The 20,864-nt window shown below is 31.9% G+C and overlaps 1 protein-coding gene and 1 pseudogene across 1 annotated transcript; both read right to left on the minus strand.

The window, feature by feature from the left end:
* Positions 1 to 2,963: 2,963 nt before the first annotated feature.
* On the minus strand, positions 2,964 to 4,721 carry LOC129296973 (organic cation/carnitine transporter 3-like). The gene has a single exon (XM_054935379.1). It carries the CDS (start codon positions 4,589 to 4,591, stop codon positions 3,194 to 3,196), a length of 1,398 nt encoding a protein of 465 aa, XP_054791354.1. The 5' UTR covers positions 4,592 to 4,721; the 3' UTR covers positions 2,964 to 3,193.
* An 8,602-nt stretch (positions 4,722 to 13,323) lies between these two features.
* On the minus strand, positions 13,324 to 15,076 carry LOC129296971 (organic cation/carnitine transporter 2-like; annotated as a pseudogene).
* Positions 15,077 to 20,864: the final 5,788 nt, after the last annotated feature.

Here is a 20,864-nt window from a genome sequence, read left to right on the forward strand (position 1 = left end):
GGAAACTAAAGCAAATAAAATCACCCAACCATCGAAGCTAAAGAAAACTTGACACATCAAGAGACACCATCATTCCTGGTCTCCAACAAAGCATAAGCCTTCAATGAGTCAGCCACCATTGATTGTTTGTCCCATAGTTGCTAGAAGAAACAGGAGGCGAGTTTGGTGATTGCTGAGGATCTGGACTTGAAGGAACAAGTCTCTTAACATTATAGTTCAAGTTAGAACCGTATAATTTATTATAAATGAGAGGAGGTAAATCAGGTGAACGTTGATGATTTAGACATGAAGGAACAAGCCTCTTGATGTTGTAATTCAAGCTAGAATCATATATTTTGTTAGAAGTGAGAGGAGGCAAATCAAGTGATTGTTGAAAACGTGGACCCGAGGGAACAAGTCTCTTGATGTTATTATAGTTTAAGTTAGAACCATATATTTTGCTAGAAGCAAGAGGAGGTGAATCAAGTGACCGTTGATGATTTGGACTTGAAGGAACAAGCCTCTTGATGTTATAGTTCAAGCTAGAACCATATATTTTGCTAGAAGCGAGAGGAGGTGAATTAAGTGATTGTTGAAAACTTGGATTTGAGGGAACAAGTTTCTTAATGTTATTATAGTTCAAGTTAGAACCATATATTTTGCTGGAAGCAAGAAGAGGTGAATTGGGTAATTATTGAGGATTCGGACTTGAGGGAACAAGTCTCTTGATGTTATAGTTCAAGTGAGAATAATCTATTTTGCTATAAGCGAGAGAAGGTGAATCAGGTGATTGTTGAGCATCTGAACCAGAGGGAACAAGTCCAATAATATTATAGTTCATGTTAGAATCATATAATTTGCTAGGAAGGATAGAACGATCACTCACAACAAAAGAGACAAAGAGAAAGGAGAGAAAAAAGGCAAATGAATTTTGGAATTTGTCATGTTGAGCTTACAAACCCAACTTAGTGATATGAAAGTGTGTGGATATATCTCTCACTAATATAGTCTATATATAGCACCATCACTGCCAACTAATTATTTAGGGCATGTGCAAATTCTGCAAGTCATTTTTGTTTGTGATTTTTTTTTTTATATCTATCACTGCCAACTAATTCAAATATGTTCATTGTAGGAGCCTCAAATGAGGCGAGGTTGATCAAAGTTAATGATTCTATTTTTTTTGTGGTGAAACCTAATGATTCTATTTTTTTTAATTTAAAGTTTTACCCATAAAAGCTTCAAATTCATTGAACCTTTACAAACTAATTAGCGGATGAACTCGAATATGTATGAACACCCTACACACAAGTAATAACTAATAATTGAGTGCTAATAACAATTTTAAATTATCAGACTTTATTTTTATTGTTTGGAAGGAAAATTTTGCTCTATTCGCAAAAATAATAAACAAGCTAGGTAATTTATTTTTCCTTTTTTAATTACATTACTACATCATATGAACAACTAAACAAAAAAAGATCGATGATAGAGAAGATAGGAAGCTTATTTAAATTTGAGTCTTTTAGGCTTGGCCCATATTAATTAAGGCCCATGAATCATTTTATTTTGAAATTAACAATTAAATTTTTTAAAATTTGGTTATTATTTATCAAATTTAGAGTTGGACTTGAAAGTTAATTTTATTTTTTGTTTTTAAAAATTTTATAAATTAAATTTGATATTAAAATATTACATATACATGCTCTAAAGTATAAATTAAAATAAGTAATACAAGTTATAATTTTAAAAACCAAACACATATTTTAAAAGTTTATTCTAGCCTAAAATAAATATAGGTTTAAATGTGTTGCCTAAGCCCTAGCTCAGTACTTTTAGGATTAAATGGGTTAGGTTGAAAAACTATCTTATACTAAAATACATTAATTTTCAAAGCTTGAGAGAGAGGGGGAAAAAGATTTAAACTAATAACTCTCATTTCAAAGGAGTTGATTATGATATGGCAAAGAGGAGAGGAAGAAAAATTGAAGAGGCACTTTTCATGTGAATTAATTAATGGATAAAACTTATGTACTTAGATTTATATGTTTAATATATTTATATCCAATCAAATAATGATAAGTGGATCCTAATGTGTTAATTAAATTAATAATAAGAATTAAAGTCGGCAGTGGCAATCCAATCTCCTTCGGCACTAACATTTTGGTCACAATTGAAGTCTTCAGTTTTATCTTGGTAGTTGCTGGTGGTTCGATCCCAATAGTTATTGGCTATTTAGTCTTGGTTGGCACTGGTGGTCTGATCATTGTCAAACTTAGTCATCCATTCTCAATCGGTATTAGTGGTCTAGTCCTGGTTGGCACCTTTGATCTTGACCTGATTGAAGTCTTTCATCGAATCCTAATAGTTGCTAGTGATCCGGTCTTGGTCAGCCCTGACGGTTTGATCCCGAGTGGCTCTAACAGTCTTGTCCTTGTTAGTATTAGTTGTCAGGTCTCAATTGACGCTGGCTATTCGAACTTGATCATCACTAGCATTTCGGTCTTGATCGTCACTTGTTGTTCGATCTATATTAAAGTTTGTCGTCTGGTCTCAATCAACACCAATGGTCTAATCCCCATAGAAGTTGGCTGGAGGTAGTGGTATCAAAGTTGAAAAGGTAGTGAATTTGACAAATGAAACAAAGGAAGAGGGAGGCTTCCTTGAAAATTTGAAATATAAAGGCTTAGAAAGAATTTAAGATTACAAATAGACTAAGGCAATGTTTAGATTTTGATTTGGGTGAAATCCAAATTTACACATTTTTAACTACCCAAACAATGGATTCAGTTCAAATCTAAATCTACATGCATCCAAATATAATATCAATAAGTTTAAAGTGATTCAAATAAGACAAAAAGAGTTAATGACAAATCAGATGAAATCAATATGAGGTGGGATGATTTTATTGGCAAATGTACAGATGACATGCATTGTACTCCTAGTATACCTAAGAGAACCCATAGGAAATAGAATTGCACTCATTACATAAAACTACCAAGTCAATTTATTATGATAAACTGAACTAAAATGGAGAAGATAGTACAAGGTTCACGCCAAAGAAATCTAAGCATTATCACAGTAGGAATTCAAAGCCCTGCTCTCTCTTCATAAGCAAATCAACAAGAATGTTTAGAGACTCAGAGTTCAGCACAAAAAGGATCCAGGTTACTTCATTACTGATATAAATACTTGAGTTTAATATATAAATACTTCATTGCACATTTCTGCCTTCTTTCCTCACCTGTTGATCCATTGTATCACATAGAACAATTCCTCTGGTTTCTGGTAAGCATAGAATAGAAGAAGCACTGCCTAATATCATAACCCCAAATATGCCATAAGAGAAAAAGTCATTTTTCCTTCCTTGTGATATCAAAAATGGGCTGAATATGGCTCCAAATACAATGGCCTGCCTCGCCATCGATGTTGCAGTGTTCCTTACACTTGTGGGAAACAGCTCTATCACATATATCAGAAACACATTGAAAGCTGTACCTACACTGAAAAATGACACCAAAGAAAGCCATAGCTTCACTGTATGAAGCTCATTTCTTATCACAGCACAAATCAAACAACTAATCCCACTTGCTATGGAGAAACCTAGAATTGAAGGCTTTCTTCTGCAATTATCCAACAAGTAGGTGGCTATAAAAGCCGGTATGTCTAATAAAGCATTAAAGGCAGTGCTCAAATATATGTTGACTCCCAAGTTTCCCACGTTCAAAGGCACGCCAAAATATACCATTCCAATTCCAAAACCAAGTATCATAACTGTCACAACTCGTTTAAGAGCCCAAGTTTTTCCAAACAGTTCCCTGATCGATGAGTAGAGGTTCAAAATTGAAGCATTTTGTTGTTGGGCGAGTACTAATAATTGGGTTGAAGTCACAGTCCCACCAAGTCCTGATGAAGTTAAAGTGATTCCTTTGAGCGTAGCCATGGCTTCTTTTTCTCGACCTTGCATGAGAAGCCACCTAGGAGACTCTGTAACAAAAAGATAACCAAAGATAGAATAGAAAATTCCAGGAATTGATGTCCATAGGTAAAGAGACTTCCATGAGGAATCTTTATTAACATAAGCTATACCAGGCAGAGATAGAAATCCTAATGTGAACCAAATATACTCAAGCACTCCAACTCGGAACCTCCACTCTTTACGCACTCTCTCTGTCAACAAAACCAGGGAACAAGTTCCGAGCGAGGAGCGGCAAAATCCAATCAAAAACTTGAAAGCCGAGTAAACCCAGACATTGGGGGAGAAGACAATGATGCTTGAAGCAATTGACATGGTTAAACAAGATAGAAACAAAACGTTCTTCCTGCCAAGAGATGAATCAGCAAAGGTGGCGAAAAGAAACCCAGCAACTAAGCACCCCATGAAGAAAGAAGATTGTGGTAAACCTGTAATGAAAGAACTACCACATTCAAGGTTCCACTGAGATATGATTGTCTTAGAAGAGAGTCCATCCCAGGACCAAGTAGATCTTGGAAGTTTGCAGATGTCGGAATTTTTTGGGTCACAAGTGATGTGATCGGTGGAAGTACAGTGCCACGGTGGGTGAGCATCGGTGAAGATGGTGATAAATGATTGTTGTGCATCGAAGAACATTGTGAAAGATACAAGAAGAGATTGAAGGAGTTGTCTCCACCCGAAGTCTCCAAGACTTTGCTCTATCAGATCATCCAAAGATGGAAGTGAAGCTTCCCTCCCTTTTGAATCAGACACGGGTGAAGTTTGGTTTGGCTCTGCCATTTCTGTGAAGTTGTTTTGGTAGTCTTAATTATAAATACATACATACATACACTCATCGGTCTGCCAACCTTTGCAAAATTTTAAAAATTATGCAAGGATTTTCTGTGAAATTTCTCTTCAATGAAAAAGAGCACTTGCTATAATGTGTTGATAGTACTGGAAGCAAGAAAATTAAACTAGGTACGGGGAAAAATTTATATAAAAAATGAATGTTAACATTTTTCAAAAATATATTTTTAAATATTTACGAATTTAATATACACATAAATAATTAATATACTAATATACAAAGTATCACAATTAGGGGTGTTCACGGGACGGGACGGGACCGGGACACCCCCGTCCCGTGTCCCGTCCCGAGAAAAAGATCGGGACTGAATTTTGGTCCCGTGTCCCGTCCCGTCCCGGAAGTCGTCCCGTCCCGTTAAGAGTCGGGACGGGACCGGGACAAGATCGGGACGTCCCGCCGTTCCGATAAATGGAATAATATCGAAAAAGATCTGGATAATAACATTCATTAAAATTTTAAATCATATAATTTATTAAGTTTAAAATCAAAACAACACAAGTACATAAATAACAATAATTTAAAATCAATTATTGAATTATATTAATCATAACTACACATTATAATAATAAATACAAATGATCTTTATACTATAAGATTAGTAACAACAGACAAGTCAAACATAACATCAAATCATTGTTCTTCTACTTTAGTGAAGATGTACTAAGCTAATTACTCTTCTAAAATTATAATTGATATAATTAATATAAGTATAAATTATATTAATATAATTAATATATTTAAAATAAAAAAAATATATATAATATTCGGGACGGGACGGGACGTCCCGATGGTAATCCCGTGTCCCGTCCCGTCCCGAACCTCTTTTCTGTCCCGTCCCGAAAAGTCCCGTCCCGATTATTTTCGGGCCGGGACAAGACCCGTCCCGATATGATCGGGACGATACCGGGCCAATCGGGACGGGTCCGGACTGAACACCCCTAATCACAATATATACAAAAACTATAATGAAAAATATATAATTGTTTTAACATAAGCGATGCCTCTTTGTCCCCCACAAAAAAAAAGAAGACATAAGCGATACCTAATATTGAAAGTGATGCAATATTAGGTAGTAATTAGTATTAAGTGTTAAACTATACTTTGTATTCATCCAAAAAAGAATTATACAATTTTGTCAGTAATTTTATAACAGAATAATTTAACTCTCTTGAATTAAATCGAACTATTTGTAAGAATTTCATTTTTATTTTGATTTTTTCTAATGAATAAAAATACAGTCGGAGAAGTCTAAAAATATTTTTTTTATTTGTGAAATATTTAGAAAAGAAATAATATATATCATTATTCTTTGAGACCAAGATCTAATTTAAATATTTTATAAAATATTTTTATTGCAAGGATGCAGTTGAGAATTGTTCAAATTAAATTATAACAGTTTAAAATTTATTTATCTATTTTTTTATTTAATATTAAAATAATGTTGTTGTATAAAAAATATTAAATCTCAAACATTAAAAGTTGATGATCCAATGTTGAAGATAAGAAGTAGACAGGAAGTTGATCCAAAGCTAATCCAAAAAAAAAAAAAATCACAATGATAACAATTAATAGCACATGAACGTTAATAAACTGGCCCTAAAATTTGATTGACATCTGTATTACTATTAGCAAAGAAAAACGGCGACAAATAAACCATGCATTAGAAAATGTTAAAGTAAAATGTGAAAGAAAAACTGCGAAGGTATACGTAGAACAGAATGCAACCCAGAAAATGATTTTCCCAGATTTCTTCACGTTCTTACAACTTCATCTGTTCAACTACAGAAGAAAATTTTGAAAACAATTAAAGAGCGATTTAACTGCAAATAAATATCACCAAACATAACAATCTTGCTAATACAATGAAGATAAGAGACAAATTAAGAAGACGACCTTGATGAAATTTAAGTGGTAAAGACCTTGATTAATCATGAGGCTTGAAGAAGCAGGGACTTGTGAGGAACAGAAACGAAGACCTTGAAAGTTGACATAATGCAGTGCACAAATCAGGAACAATTCATTATTGATGTCCATGTAATTTTAATAATGATTTAAATATTTTAAATCAATCGACTTTAAAAGAAATCAGAGAGACAAACATATTTTGCATAACTGAAAAGGCATTTTTGTATGGCTATAGTACAAAAGGTGTTTATCTACATTCAAATTTAAAATTAAAAAAAAATCACATCCAATCTCCTATCAAAAAAATTAATCATAGATAAGAATTAACAACAAGTCTTATTTAAAAATAAATAAATCATGTTTTTATTTTAACAATAGTTCATTCTGCATTGATTTTTATCTGTGATTAATTTTCTTGAGGAGGGCTGGATGTGATTTTTCCATTAAAAAAATAGCAAGCAATAAATTAAAAATGACTTTTTTTTGTTTACGTGAATAATAAATTTATCATGATTCGTGATTTTATTTTAATATTCATTATTGATGTTCATGTAACTCTAATAATAATTTAAATATTTTAAATCAATTGACTTTAAAAGAAATCAGAGAGACAAGCACACATTTTGCTTAGGGGAAATTACACTACAGGCTTTAAAAGAGAAAAAAATTACACTATAAGTTCAATAAATTTTGTTATTGCACTATAGGTCTAAGGGAGCTTGTTGCAATTTTTCTTAAAAGCAAAAATATAATTTTGTCTTTATATAATTTAAAAACTCAGATCACACACAATTCAACGTCTATCAATGTACAATATAATATCTATGATGCACAACACAATATCTATGCATGTATAATTAATCAATAGATTTAATAAATTGCACAAGTGACAAACACAATATACAACATAATATTTATGAATACACAACATAATGTTCATATATTTTTAACTAAATATTCATGCATTGGGATACATGAATATTGTATTGAGAATTCATGAATATAATGTTGTGTATTCATGAATATCGTATTGTATGTGCAAATAAATATGATCAATATTATATTGTATATCCATGAATATTGTATTATGCATCATGGATATTATATTGTACATGATCTAAGTTTTTAAATCATATAAAAGCAAAATTATACTTTCGGTCCTAAAAAAATTTATAACAAGGGCCTTTAAGCCTATAGTATAATATCAAAATGTATTGAATTTAAAGTAAAAATTTTTGTTGATCTAGGGCCTGCAATGCAATTCTTCCTTTTGCTTAATTGAAAAGGTCTTTTATTTCAGCTATACAAAAGGTATTTTTATCTGCATTCAAATTTAAAATTAAAAAAAAATCACCAAGCAAGTTAAAAATGACATTTTTTTTGTTTATGTGTATAATAAATTTATCATGATACGTGATTTTATTTTAATATAGTAGTGGTATATTAATATTATTGTTGTGTATACTGTAAAAAAGTCAAATTAAAATAAAGGGATCCAGCAAAAATAAGCCGTATTTATTTTTATTTTTCAAATAATAAAACATCTTTTCGTGAAGGACTACTCCTTAGTCACACATGTCTACAAAAGGGAGAATAATATATATTTCCTCCATTAAAAAATATAAGATATTTTTTGAAAAATTAGGTATTAAAAAATGTAAAGCATTTTGAATCTTTCGAGTTTTAATTATTGCCTTTTTTTTAAAAGTGTCCTTATTAATAATAAATTTATATTTATTATAGAGTATTTAATAGGGATGAATATGAAAAGATAAGGTTAGTTTAAAAGTAAATAACTATTTTATTAGAAGTAAGATTCAATTAAAAATATTTTATATCCTTGAACGGAGGGAGTAGGTCTCAAAGGATCAATTAATTTAAAGTATGTCCCAAAGTGCTAAACTCCATAAATTTGTAAGTTTGCTTCGGCTCTTAATTTTGTAATTTCATTGTGATGAATTTATAATTTATATTTTAAATTTTAACAAAAAAAAATTATTTATTTTTAATCATGTTAAAATTTTAAAAATAAGTTATAAATTTATCATAATGAAATTGAAAATTGAAAACTGAATTTAAAAATTTTTAAAGTGTGGCATGTTAATACTTACTTTGAATTAATTGATTCCCTTAAAGTTTATCTGTCATTCTCTCCCCATAAATTCTTCAAACCAGATATTTTTGTACTTTAAAGAAAATACTAATTAATTTATTCAAATATCAGGTAATCATATGCGGATTATGAATATTCTATAGTAAAGGAGTCATTCTATCCAAAATAAATAAATAAACAATAAGGAGTCATTCAATTCACAAAAATTTGTTTTTATATATTTTCTAAAATGAGAATCCAACTCCCTGGCCAAAAAAATCTGAAGAATATACTAATATTCAAACGTGACGTATGTCATATGTTTACTAATTGACAAGGACGACAATATCACTGAATTAATTATGATTGATCTTGATTTGTGTTTTACAGGGAAATCACGTCTTCACGAGTAAAAAGTGGAAATCAATATGTCTATGATGTTTCGGCCTTTTTTTTGTAAAAAAAGATCAGGCCTAAGAGTAGGACGACCGGCCCATTATGGTTTGGAAAAAAAAAAGTTGGGCCCATCCATTGTTCAGTGAATCAGAATTTTCACAACACAAGCCGCCAGGAAAAAATTGGTGAGTTGTGAAGTATACTACTACTTGTTAGTCATTTTTCCATGTTAACTTATGAACAAAGTGTTTGTTAATAGTATTGCAGTAGTTCTAACTCTAACTATAATATACTTTTTATTTTTGGTGATATGATAATTACCTGATAGTCAATCAAAGTAGTTAATGACAAAAGTATTTTGATCTTTTACATAAGTAAAAAATAACATTTATCTTTTGATATTTATTTTAAATTATTTTCTATAATTTTTTGAATTGAATGAGAACATTACATTATAAAAAAGTTTTAAGATACCAACAAATGGTTGTGAGGCAAGAATGTCCTTTAACTACACACACACACATATCCTCTGTTGTTCTCCACATCTCCATTTGAACAAGGAATCAGAAAGTTGCCATTAATTCTTACTAATTCTTGTCATTTATTTTTTATTACAATAATTTTCAGTGAGGAAAAAGTGCTTAGTTCATTAAATTCATATGTAAAATAATTGGTTTTGAGCAAAATGTAGCTCCATATCAGTTGGCACTAGCTACAATTGCAAATTACGAAGTTTAACTTTATTTTACTTTGAATAGAAAGTTGATCATATTTTCAACACTTGTACATACTTGTGTGATACATGTACTTGCGTGTAGGTTTAACACAACATATTGGGAATATTCCTGATCTTGAAGTATTTTTATAATTTAGAATCATCCATTGTACAATATATATAGCCATCGGAGAATAATTTGTCACTGCAATCTTATAACACTTGATTTCCACAAGCAAATAATTACGAGTAACATTGAAGTTAAGAAAAGGATGCTGCTACTTCATTATTCAGAAAAGTTCAATGAGAAATTAAACACAATATGCTCTAGAAATAAAAAAGCTTCTCAAAATAGAGTTCCAAAACATGCACTAGTAGATCAAAGAAGGCGACTTTTCATAATTTAGACTGCAACAAATTAAGCCAGCCTCTTCAATTCATCCCTTAGTTGAAGGTTGAACAATAGCTTCATCGAAAGCAACAGGTGATTTTTGAGGTGATTGCTGAGAATTTGGACCCGAAGGAACAAGTCTCTTGATATTATATTGCATAATAGAACCATAGTTGCTAGAAGTGATTGGTGGTTCTTCTGGTGATAGTTGAGGGTTTGGACCCGAAGGAACAAGTCTTTTGATATAATGGTTCATATTAGAATCATAGTTGTAAGAAGCAATAGGTGGTGATTCAGGTGAATGAGCAGAATTTGGACCTACAAGAAAACAAGTCTCTCATAGTTAGAGCTAGAACTATTATTGCAATACTGTTAAAAACAAAAGGCAACACATTGATAAAAAGTTAGCATAGAAAAATGAATAACAAAGAGCAGTATAGTGCTTCATAATTTATGAGTTTACTGAGAGACTCGGAAAATTTAATCAGGCTAGAAATTAAATAAGAAGCCTCTGATCTTGAAAGTCAAACCTGAAGGAACACGCCTCTTGATTCCATAGTTGACATAAGGACCATAGATGGAAGAAGTAGAAGATGATTTCTCAAAACTTGAGAGACTCAGGCGATCGCTCGCAACCAGGGAGACGAAGACAAAAGAGACAGCACAAAATAAAACAACCTTTGAGTTTGCCATATCTTGCTCTGTAATACGAAACCCTAGCTAGTAAGATTGCATGCCAAGCAATCTCAATATTCTATATTGTATTGCATATATAGTACTATAGCTGGTGTTAAGGGATCACTAATTTCTCATATTATATTATTTATACATTAGTCATCGTGATTTTCGGATGAAAGATTTGGTGTCTCAGTAATTAGGGTGCATATGCCAATAATCCCATAAGTGATTCTGTAATAAATTGTACAAATATTTGAATAATTATGTTGAATCAATTCATGAAATCATATTTAAATAATTTTTTATTATTATACTTGTATTTAAATGAGCGGCACAAGAAAATGTGTGAAATCTTACAGTCTCTCTTTGTTGGCAATATCAATGAATTTAATTAGGGTATCAACTGTCATTAGTTTCCTGTAATAATTTTTAAAATTAAAAGGATTGAGCTTGATTTTTGAATTTGATTGAATATTGTACTTTTTTATATTTTAAATATTCTATTTTATGTTTTATAATAACTAAATCATGGGAAATATTTTTCTTAAAAATGACAAACTCAATGAAATATGCGGTATTCTCCGAGGACATACATGTATGAATGGTCATTAATCTTTTTTATAACTTTCAGAAAAGGATGGATTGAGTAAATATTCCCTTTGACTGATTCAAATTGTTTATATCTCTTTGCGTGATTAGTATGGTACTTCAAATATACATACACATTAAGCAAGGAGATATAGAGTGGAAAATACAGGCCATCCAATTTAATTACCTATTTAAGTCTATTCTTGAGACTTAAACTTCGGGGATTGAAGGATTTTTAATAAACTAAGCCCAGTTCTCTTAAATAAACTCTAAAAAAATAGACTTGGGCTCGAGTGATTTGTTTAGGCTCATATATTAATTCTTTTCTGGGTGAAAAAGCCTGTATAAATTTTAATGTCCCTGAAAGATTATGGTATTTTATATCTTTGAATTAAATTCAAACTTTATAAATACATTTTGTATTTTAAAATTATAATTTGCATTACTTATTTTAAAATTTTGAATATTCTAATTTATACTTTAGAACATTAATATAAATATAACAATGATAAATTTAATTGAAAAAATTAATCTTTTTAATCATTAAACTTTTAATTCACTTGCAATTCAGTCTCTTAAGTATGACTCTCTACAATTTAATTTTTTAATTATAACTCGTTGTGACTCAATTTTTAAACTTTTGATTTGCTTATAACTTGGTCCTTATTTTTTAATTTTTTAAAAACATTTTCCTTATCAAATAAAAGGGATAAAATAAATCTTCATATCTTGTTTTAAAATACCCTGCTCTTACTCTTTGATGTAAAATTTAAACTAGTATAAAAAAAGAAACCCAACAAAAGTTAAGAGATTAAATTATAAAGAGTCAAAAGTTGATGGATTGAGTTATAGACAAATTAAAAGATGAGAAATTAAGTTGTAGTGGGTCACACTTGAAAGACTGTGTTACAAATAAGTTAAAAGTTAAAGGATTTAAAAATTTAATTTTTTTCAATTTAATTTTAAAAAATAACAATAAATAACAATGATCTTCAAGAAATGATCAATTTTAAAATAAAAGGATTTCTTGACCTTCCACCCGTTTCCAAACTCGAAGTAATTGGGCTTAATAAGTAAGCAGGGGATTTTGCTCAAAAAAAAAAAAAAAAAGTAAGCAGGGGATAGAATCTTGTCATTCTTCCTTATTATTCTTTCACAGCCACACACCCTTTGGTGAGGCCCACCACAAGCCACTTAAGCTGGGGCGTATTACGTGTGAACACGTGGCCGAATGTGCATGTTTCTTCATTTTCTTACGTCTTGTTGTCTCATTCTTTGACAGTCTTCTTGTATATTCAAATGACAAACCACTCGATCACCACGAAACAAATAACTTGGCAGAGATATCAGAAGTTGATTTCCACTTACAAATTAAAGGGATATCTATTATTAGGGCGTACTATTCCTGTTACATGAGCTATATATATATATAATATTGTGAATGAGAAATTGCCACGTGGAACCTTCACTTTCTCTGCCAGTGAGCATCCAAATTACGTGCCTTGATGGAAGAGTGGTAAAACCGAATCAGGAATCTCAAAGTTAAGCGAATCCAAATGCTTGTGGACAAACTGTCCTGGTAAGAATTTGATTGATGAATGCATCAGAACCACTCAAATATGTATACTGTCCATCTCAAAGTTGAGTAAAAGCCAATTCTATAAGTCAAACACTAGTGGACAATATGTATCTCACCTAATACATTAATAAGTAGTGAAAAGTTCATTTCCATTCTGATCAGATGAGTCAGGTCTCGTTATGAACAAGAAATCAATAGGAAGTGAAGCGTGATACATTGATACTGGAAGTTAGAACAGAAATATTGTGAAGCTAATGATAACCAAAAACAAACAAAACAAAGGACAGACGAACCCGCAGATAGAGAACTACTTGAATATGATGATAGACCTTAATTAGTTTCTGCTTAATTTACACAGTTATGCTTTCTTTCCTCTCCTGTTGTTCCATTGTATCGCAGAGGGAAATTCCTTTGGTTTCAGTCAAGAATAGAACGGAAAATGCACTGCTTAATATAGTGACCCCAAATATACCATAAGAGAAAAGGTCGTTTTTTTCTTCCTTCAGATATAAAAAATGGGCTGAATATGGCACCAAATACTATGGCCTGCCTTGCCATTGATGATGTTGTGTTCCTCACACTTGTGGGAAACAGCTCTATAACGTATATGAGAAGGACATTGAAAGCTGAACAGACACTGAAGAATGAAACTAAAGCAAGGCATAGTTTCACTATTTGCAGCTCATTTCCTATGACAGCACAAATTAGACAACAGATCCCGCATGCTACAGAGAAGCCAAGAATTGAAGGCTTTCTTCTACAATTATCCAAGAAATAGGTGGCTATAAAAGCTGGTATTTCCTGTAAGGCATTGAAGACAACACTCAAGTATATGTTGAATCCCAAGTTCCCCACGTTTAAAGGAATGCCAAAATACACCATTCCAATTCCAAATCCAAGAACCATGACTCCTAATAGTCGTTTAAGTGCCCAACTTGTCACAAATAGCTCGTTAATTGATGAATAGAAGTTGATAGTTAAAGCGCTTTCTTTAGCAGGCAATTTTATCAGTCTTGATGTTGAAGTTCCACCACCTTTTGCTAAAGTAGTAGCGATTCCTTTGAGTATAGCCATGGCTTCTTTCTCTCGACCTTGCATGAGAAGCCATCTGGGAGACTCGGTGACAAAAATATAAGCTATAATACAGTAGAAAATTCCAGGAATTGATGTCCACAGGTAAAGAGACTTCCATGAGGAATCTCTGTTAACATAAGCTATACCAGGCAGTGACAGAAATCCTAAGGTAAACCAAATATACATAAGCACTGCCACTCGGAACCGCCACTCTTTACGCACTTTCTCAGTCAGCAAAACCAGAGAACAAGCTCCGATGGATGAGCGGCAAAACCCAATCAGAAACTTGAAAGCTGAGTAAACCCAGATACTGGTGGAGAAGACAGTGATGGATGAAGCAATTGACATAGTCAAACAGGAGAGAAATAGCATGTTCTTCCTGCCAAGAGATGAATCGGCAAAGGCGGCGAGAAGAAACCCGGCAAGAAAGCACCCCACGAAGAAGGAAGATTGGGGTAAGCCAGTGATGAAAGAACTGGCACATTCAAGGCTCCACTGTGATATGATTGTCTTAGAGGAGATCTCATCCCAAGCCCAAGAAGATCTTGGAAGCTTGCAGATATCAGAATCTGAGCTGCATGAGGTGAGATTTGAGGTAGTACAGTGCCATCTTGGGTGAGCATCGGTGTAGATAGTGATGAATGATTGTTGTGCATCGAAGAACATGGCCATGGAGACAAGGAGAGACTGAAGAATTTGAGTCCACCCAAAGTTTCCGAGACTCTGTTCTATCATATCATCCAAAGATGGCGGGGAAGCTTCAGTCCCTTGTGAATGAAATTGTGTTAAACTCTGGATTGGCTCTGCCATTTTTGTTGAGTTTTCTTTTTCCGATCTTGAGAATGTGATGGCTTTATAGTGCGATAGTGGAGAATTTTGGAGTGTTATTTATTTGTTGGGAAAATCACACGCAGATCACAAACAAACAAAATAAATGCAAAAAGTTTTATAACATTACAAAATCACCCCACGTCCTTTACAGAAATTATTAATCACGTCTTGGTAGTTGTTAATTATCAGTTGGACTCGGCAACGGTTTCGAGAGAACATATATAAGTGTGACAATATGTTATAATCCAAAATTTTAATGTATTAAATTTATAGTTTTTTTTCCCTTTTCCCCGCCTTAAAAATACAGTTTTCTTTTTATTTATATACTTCTTCTCCAATCCAACTTCATTCGAGTGGTACTTTTTTCTTGTAAGAAGTCAAGTTAACCAACACTTTGACATCCCAACAATCTCATACTCATCACACAAAAATTAATGGCAGCACAAATATGCCCCGCTTTTTGTCCACACTTTGAAAATGCCAACTTGCTACAATAGCTCAACACAATAATACTTGTGGGCTTTCAAGACATTTCTCATCATCTTCTGTCATGAGTCCTAAATTATAAAATTTCATAAGTAGTATGGAGTTTATAAGTTTAAAGAAATCTTCCATTCAATAGATTAGTCTTTTAAAATGAGCTTTCCATTTGGACTTATGCTCGTCACATTAGTGCTTTTATTGAGAGGCTAGTTTCAAGAAAAAAACTACCCGCAAAAGGTTCTAACCAGCAAGAGATTGAGTGAAGTGTCATGAAGCGGAGCCTATAGTTTTTTTTTAGATAGGATTTCCCTTTGGGTTTATGATCATCACATCTTCACACTTGTTGGATCAGGAAGCATCTTACAAGGGAGGAGAATATAGCTAAGCCGCCCAATGATCTCAAGAGAACATATATATAAATGAGTATAATATCACATTTTAACTTAAAATTTTAAGAACTTTAATTTATAAGATTTTTATTATTTATTACCTTTTCTTCAATCTAACTCTATTCGATGAGACTTATTTTTTAATATTAAATCAAGTGAAGTCAACTCACACTTAATATCTTCACAGTTAACACACTATAGCTAAGAGGGTAGCTACAACTTCAATAAAGGACACTTTAGAGTAATTTTGACTTTGTAGAAATTTTTTATTTATATTTTTTCTATGGATCCTTAGGGTGATTTCCCCATTTTTTGCATGCGGTTAGCGGGTGTGTAAAAAGTTTATATAAAAACAGTCTCATGCAAGCCAGTGTCATCCATAAGTCACCATCCCACGTGAGAAACTTTTGGCTTTGGCGGAACGTTATCAGAAACTTTAGGAAGCCAGTGAGAGATTGCAGGAACCCCACATGTGCTAGAATTTGATTAGCCACAGCTGCACGCATCTCCATTCAATGTCATTTGTCTCGCTCAAACATTTAAAACATAACATGACCAGACTCCTTGGCTTTTATGAATATTACAAGAACAAATACTTTATTGATCTTTTTAAAATAAATGAGTTTTCAATTTTTTCCCCAACATTTTTATCCATATAATCCCAACAAATAAATGAATATAAACAAATTTGTATTTAATTGTCATTGGTCATATGAATATTTTTTATTTATCTTATTTATCCTTTTAAAATAAATGAGCTTTCAATTTTCTCTACACTTTTATTTATATAATACTAATAAACAAATCATACACTCAAAATTTTAGTGTAATAATTCGATCAGAAATAAGATAACATTAATATTTTTAAATTGGATAAAAAATTTTATTAATAAAATAAGAGTAAAATGCTTGCTATGTTGTTTCAAAATTGACTTGGGATCTAATACTTCAACAACCCCTTTACCATTCAAGCGTCTTGAGACTTCCATTGGCTATTTTGCACTTACAAACTATCGTGTAGCTACTGTATTGGTGTCTTCAAATGGGATCATGCTTATTAATTGCTATGCAGCCAACATTCAAGCAGTTGACCTTGAGGACAAGGTCAAATTCAGGGAGAAGGAAATGTCATGATACAAATCTTGAGTAGAATGGGCCTAGTAGAAGTATGGGCTGGAGATGTAATTAGTGGGCCAACATTTAGATCAAGCCCTTTTGAAGGTGAGAGAAATCGAGGTTACAAAATGAGAAGAGACTTAATCAAGGGTGTCGAGAATTTTGCTGAAATTTGTCCGTCCTAGAATTTCTGTCTGGCCTTCGTCTCTGGAGGATCTTCTTCTTCCTTCTGATTCTATCCTTCTCTATCTATATTTCCGTTATGTTTCTACTTTTGTTCTTCCTTTTATGGAACTTTGTGGCTGTTTTTCTTCATTGTTTCTTTCTATCGTAATGCTATACGAGTGGAATATTGAATAATTTCAGTAGTCAGTACAATATCATTTGTGGCTATCAAGTTTATGTACGACCATGACAAGAGGTTTCTCCACGAGGAGTTTCGGTTTAAGTAAGCCATGGCAGGGAGCGAGAGGAAGCCAAAACAGAAGCACAAGAATCCCATTGCACCCCACTGGCCACGCCACCGCTTTCCAGAGAGCTCGGTGGCGAGGACGAGGGCGGAGGTACTTATGGTGCCTCTGCCGAAACCAGAGAGAAACTTGAGACAAGAATAGACCCAAAGGTTTGGAGAAAAGGCGGCGAGGAAAGAAGAGAGAGACATCAAGGGACAATAATAGGTAAGCATGTTCTTGCGGCCCAAGGACGTATCATCGAGTGTGCATAGGCCACGCGCTCGCAGACAAGGCGGGACTAAGAAGGAGGAGGCGACGAGGCCCGTAAGTATGGGGTCCTCAGGATTTGGGTCCCACTCCGAGATGATGGAGGAGTACGAGCCCCCTTTGGGGTGGGGGAGGAGTGAGGACGGCGGGGGAGGAGTGAGGACGGCGGAGGTTGGCCGTCGAAGAGGCAAGCGAAGGAGACGAGAAGGGCTTGGATGGAGGGATTGAATTCTGCTAAGCAAAGTTCGATTGTGGAGCCGAGAGATGGAAGGTGGTTCTCAGGCATTGGATGTTCGGATTCATCGGTGGATTTGGAATGGGGGAGAGAAGAGGTGTGGAATATGAATCCGCCATTGATTTAGAAGTGAGTTTGATTCGAGGAACATGAGTTCTGATAAGAGATGTGTCGAGAAGGATTGTTTATATATGCATTTTTTCAATGAATGGGAGTAAAGATTCACTTTTTAGCTTAAAAAAAAAATGAAGCTAATGAATGGCAGCAAGAATTCACTTTTTTCTTTTTTCCTTATAGAGATTTTGAAATTTTAATAGTGCAAGACTTTAGCTAATCTAATATAGTTCATATATTTTTATCCACAGAAAATAAATAAATGTTAATATATTAGTAATATTAATATTAAGAGTTTGTTATCAAAAATAGTGTATAAATAATTTAATTAAAAACAAATACCTTTCAAAAATAAAGGCCTAGCCTGGTGGACTATCTATTTAAACCCATTTTTATAAAAGCTTGAGTTGAAAAAAAAAGAAGACATTTTTTTAAGAAAATAAGACTTTGAAACCTAGACTTAATAAACCTTGAAAAAAGAGCTCGGACTCATGCTTGGGTTTCGATGCCCTTTTAGGCTTGTTTTATTTTCACTCCTAAAAACTATAATATTTTTGAATTTTTAAATTAAAATTAAAATTTAAAATATATGTTTATAATTTAATGTGAGAACTTCTATTATTTATTTTTAATTTTTTAATATTATAACTTGTATTTAAAAAAATATAAAACATTGTAATTAAAAATTTTAATTTCCAAAAATTTAAAATAAAATAAAATAAACCTAGCCCTGAGTATTTCAAGTTTAAATAAAGGTCAAGCTTCAAAAAATGATATCTTTTAAAATAATCAAGTTTATAAACTTGGACCCTTTAAGATTAAACCTGCCCTTTTCTCATATCTAACCTTAAGTATATAAGTTTTTCAAATTTGCATATAATTTATGTGGGTATCAGTTGGTAACTTCCGGCATTGATCGGCACGGGACTAGGACCATCATGCTCATGCTGATTTGGCTGTCCAAAATTTAATTTGAACGATTTAAATTTAAAATTTTAAACTGATAAATTTTTAAGAATTATTTTTTAAAGTGTCAATTAAGATATTATCTTTATTTTTATTATATATTTACCAAAATAAAAATTTATAAACATTATAAAAGCTTTTAATAAAATTGTTCGTTACCATTTCGGACAATACAAATTTAATATAAATAGTATAAATTTAATATTAATTTCTTTAATTTTCACAAATTGATTTTCTAGTCAAGTTTAATGTTAAGAAATTTTATTATTTTTATTTTGATAATTGACATATAAAAAATAAAGATACATTTCTAACTAACACTTTAAAAAACAATATTTTAAAAAAAATTACAAATGAAAAGTTTTAAATTTCAACTATCCAAATTTAATAGCTTGGATGGCCTAGATCTCATCAAAAGTGATGAACATACATTGAAGCTGGTCCCACCAAATCTATATAATTTAAGTCTTAGAGTAATATAAAATGTAATCATAACCCAAAAAAAAAAAAACTTAACTATATGGGTTTTTTGGCTAACAAGGCTTCTTAATTTTAAATTATTTTGGTCTATTTACAAAAAAATGGGAACATTATATTTGAGAACCTTTAATTTATATTGCGTAAAAATTGTAGTTAAGATGTTTAATTAAAATGATAAGAATTTTGTCTCATTGTATTTGAGAACAAAAGTGAAAACATTATATTTAAGAACCATTCGTTTTATTCAAATATTTAAGTAAAACAACTCAAATGCAAAAAAGTTAAATAAGGAACCACTTTAATGAAAGGATAAAAGTTTTTGTTTGAAGCATCTAATAATTTCTTGCCTGGGAATATTAGTCTTCTCTAATAACATCACGAACCCTTTCTTTCATGCATACTTGCTTCTCTTTCTTTCTTTATTTTCCTTTTGTTTTTGAATGAGTAAATTGCCTCTTTAACTTTTGATTTAGTAGAGTCATGGATCATCAATTCATTTATTATGCAAATTATTATATTAACTTTTAAAAATAATATAATCTGGTCCTACCATTAACGAAAGTTATCAATGACCGTTAATAGATTAAAAATTACAAAAATAAAAAAATACAATAAAAGATTCAAAAATTATAGAGAATGACCTGAAAAATTATGAAAAAGGACAAAAAATTTTGATCCCTTTTCTATAATTTTTTAAGTATTTTTCTGTTATTTTTTAGTTAATTAATAGTTAAAGTTAACTTTTATTAACAATAAGGGTCAAATTGTATCATTTTTAAAAGTTGAGAAAATAATTTTTACAATAAATGAGTCTAAAGTTTATGATGTTATTTGACATAAAATTTATAAGATAATTTGCTCATTTATTTTTTTTCCCTTGCAAAATACAAGGTGACAAGAAAATGCTGCAAAAGAAAGCTAAAATGACTAGGATCTATTCACCAAAAAAAAAAAAAAAAGAGAGAGAGACTATGATCTCAAATTGCACTCTTATTTAAAGAGTTCGGTGGAGGCCTACATGTTGTGTCTAATCCAAAAACTAACCAATCGAGATGTTTATTTTTGTCCTTAAATGTAAAATGGTGATTTCAATTATTAAGTGGGACACAAATTAAGCCTTATCACTCTCCATAGTCTGGACCACGTTGGCCCCCAATGTTTTATAGCTGAAGCACACACTAGCCTGGATCTCCTGAGTTGGCTTACATGAGTTGGAAGAATGTAGGTTGAGCTAGATTCAATACGTTTTCATTTGAGTTGAAAAAAATCTCAACTTTTATGGATTGATGAGTTAAATGTGTCAATTTA

This window comes from Prosopis cineraria, unplaced genomic scaffold, assembly GCF_029017545.1.
Source record: "Prosopis cineraria cultivar Desert tree isolate PC_DT_omini unplaced genomic scaffold, ASM2901754v1 PC408, whole genome shotgun sequence".
Classification (NCBI taxonomy): Eukaryota; Viridiplantae; Streptophyta; class Magnoliopsida; order Fabales; family Fabaceae; genus Prosopis; species Prosopis cineraria.

Bases quoted from the DNA above. Each gene is read 5' to 3' on its own strand.
- LOC129296973 (XM_054935379.1), bottom strand. From the start codon at position 4,591: ATGTTCTTCGATGCACAACAATCATTTATCACCATCTTCACCGATGCT.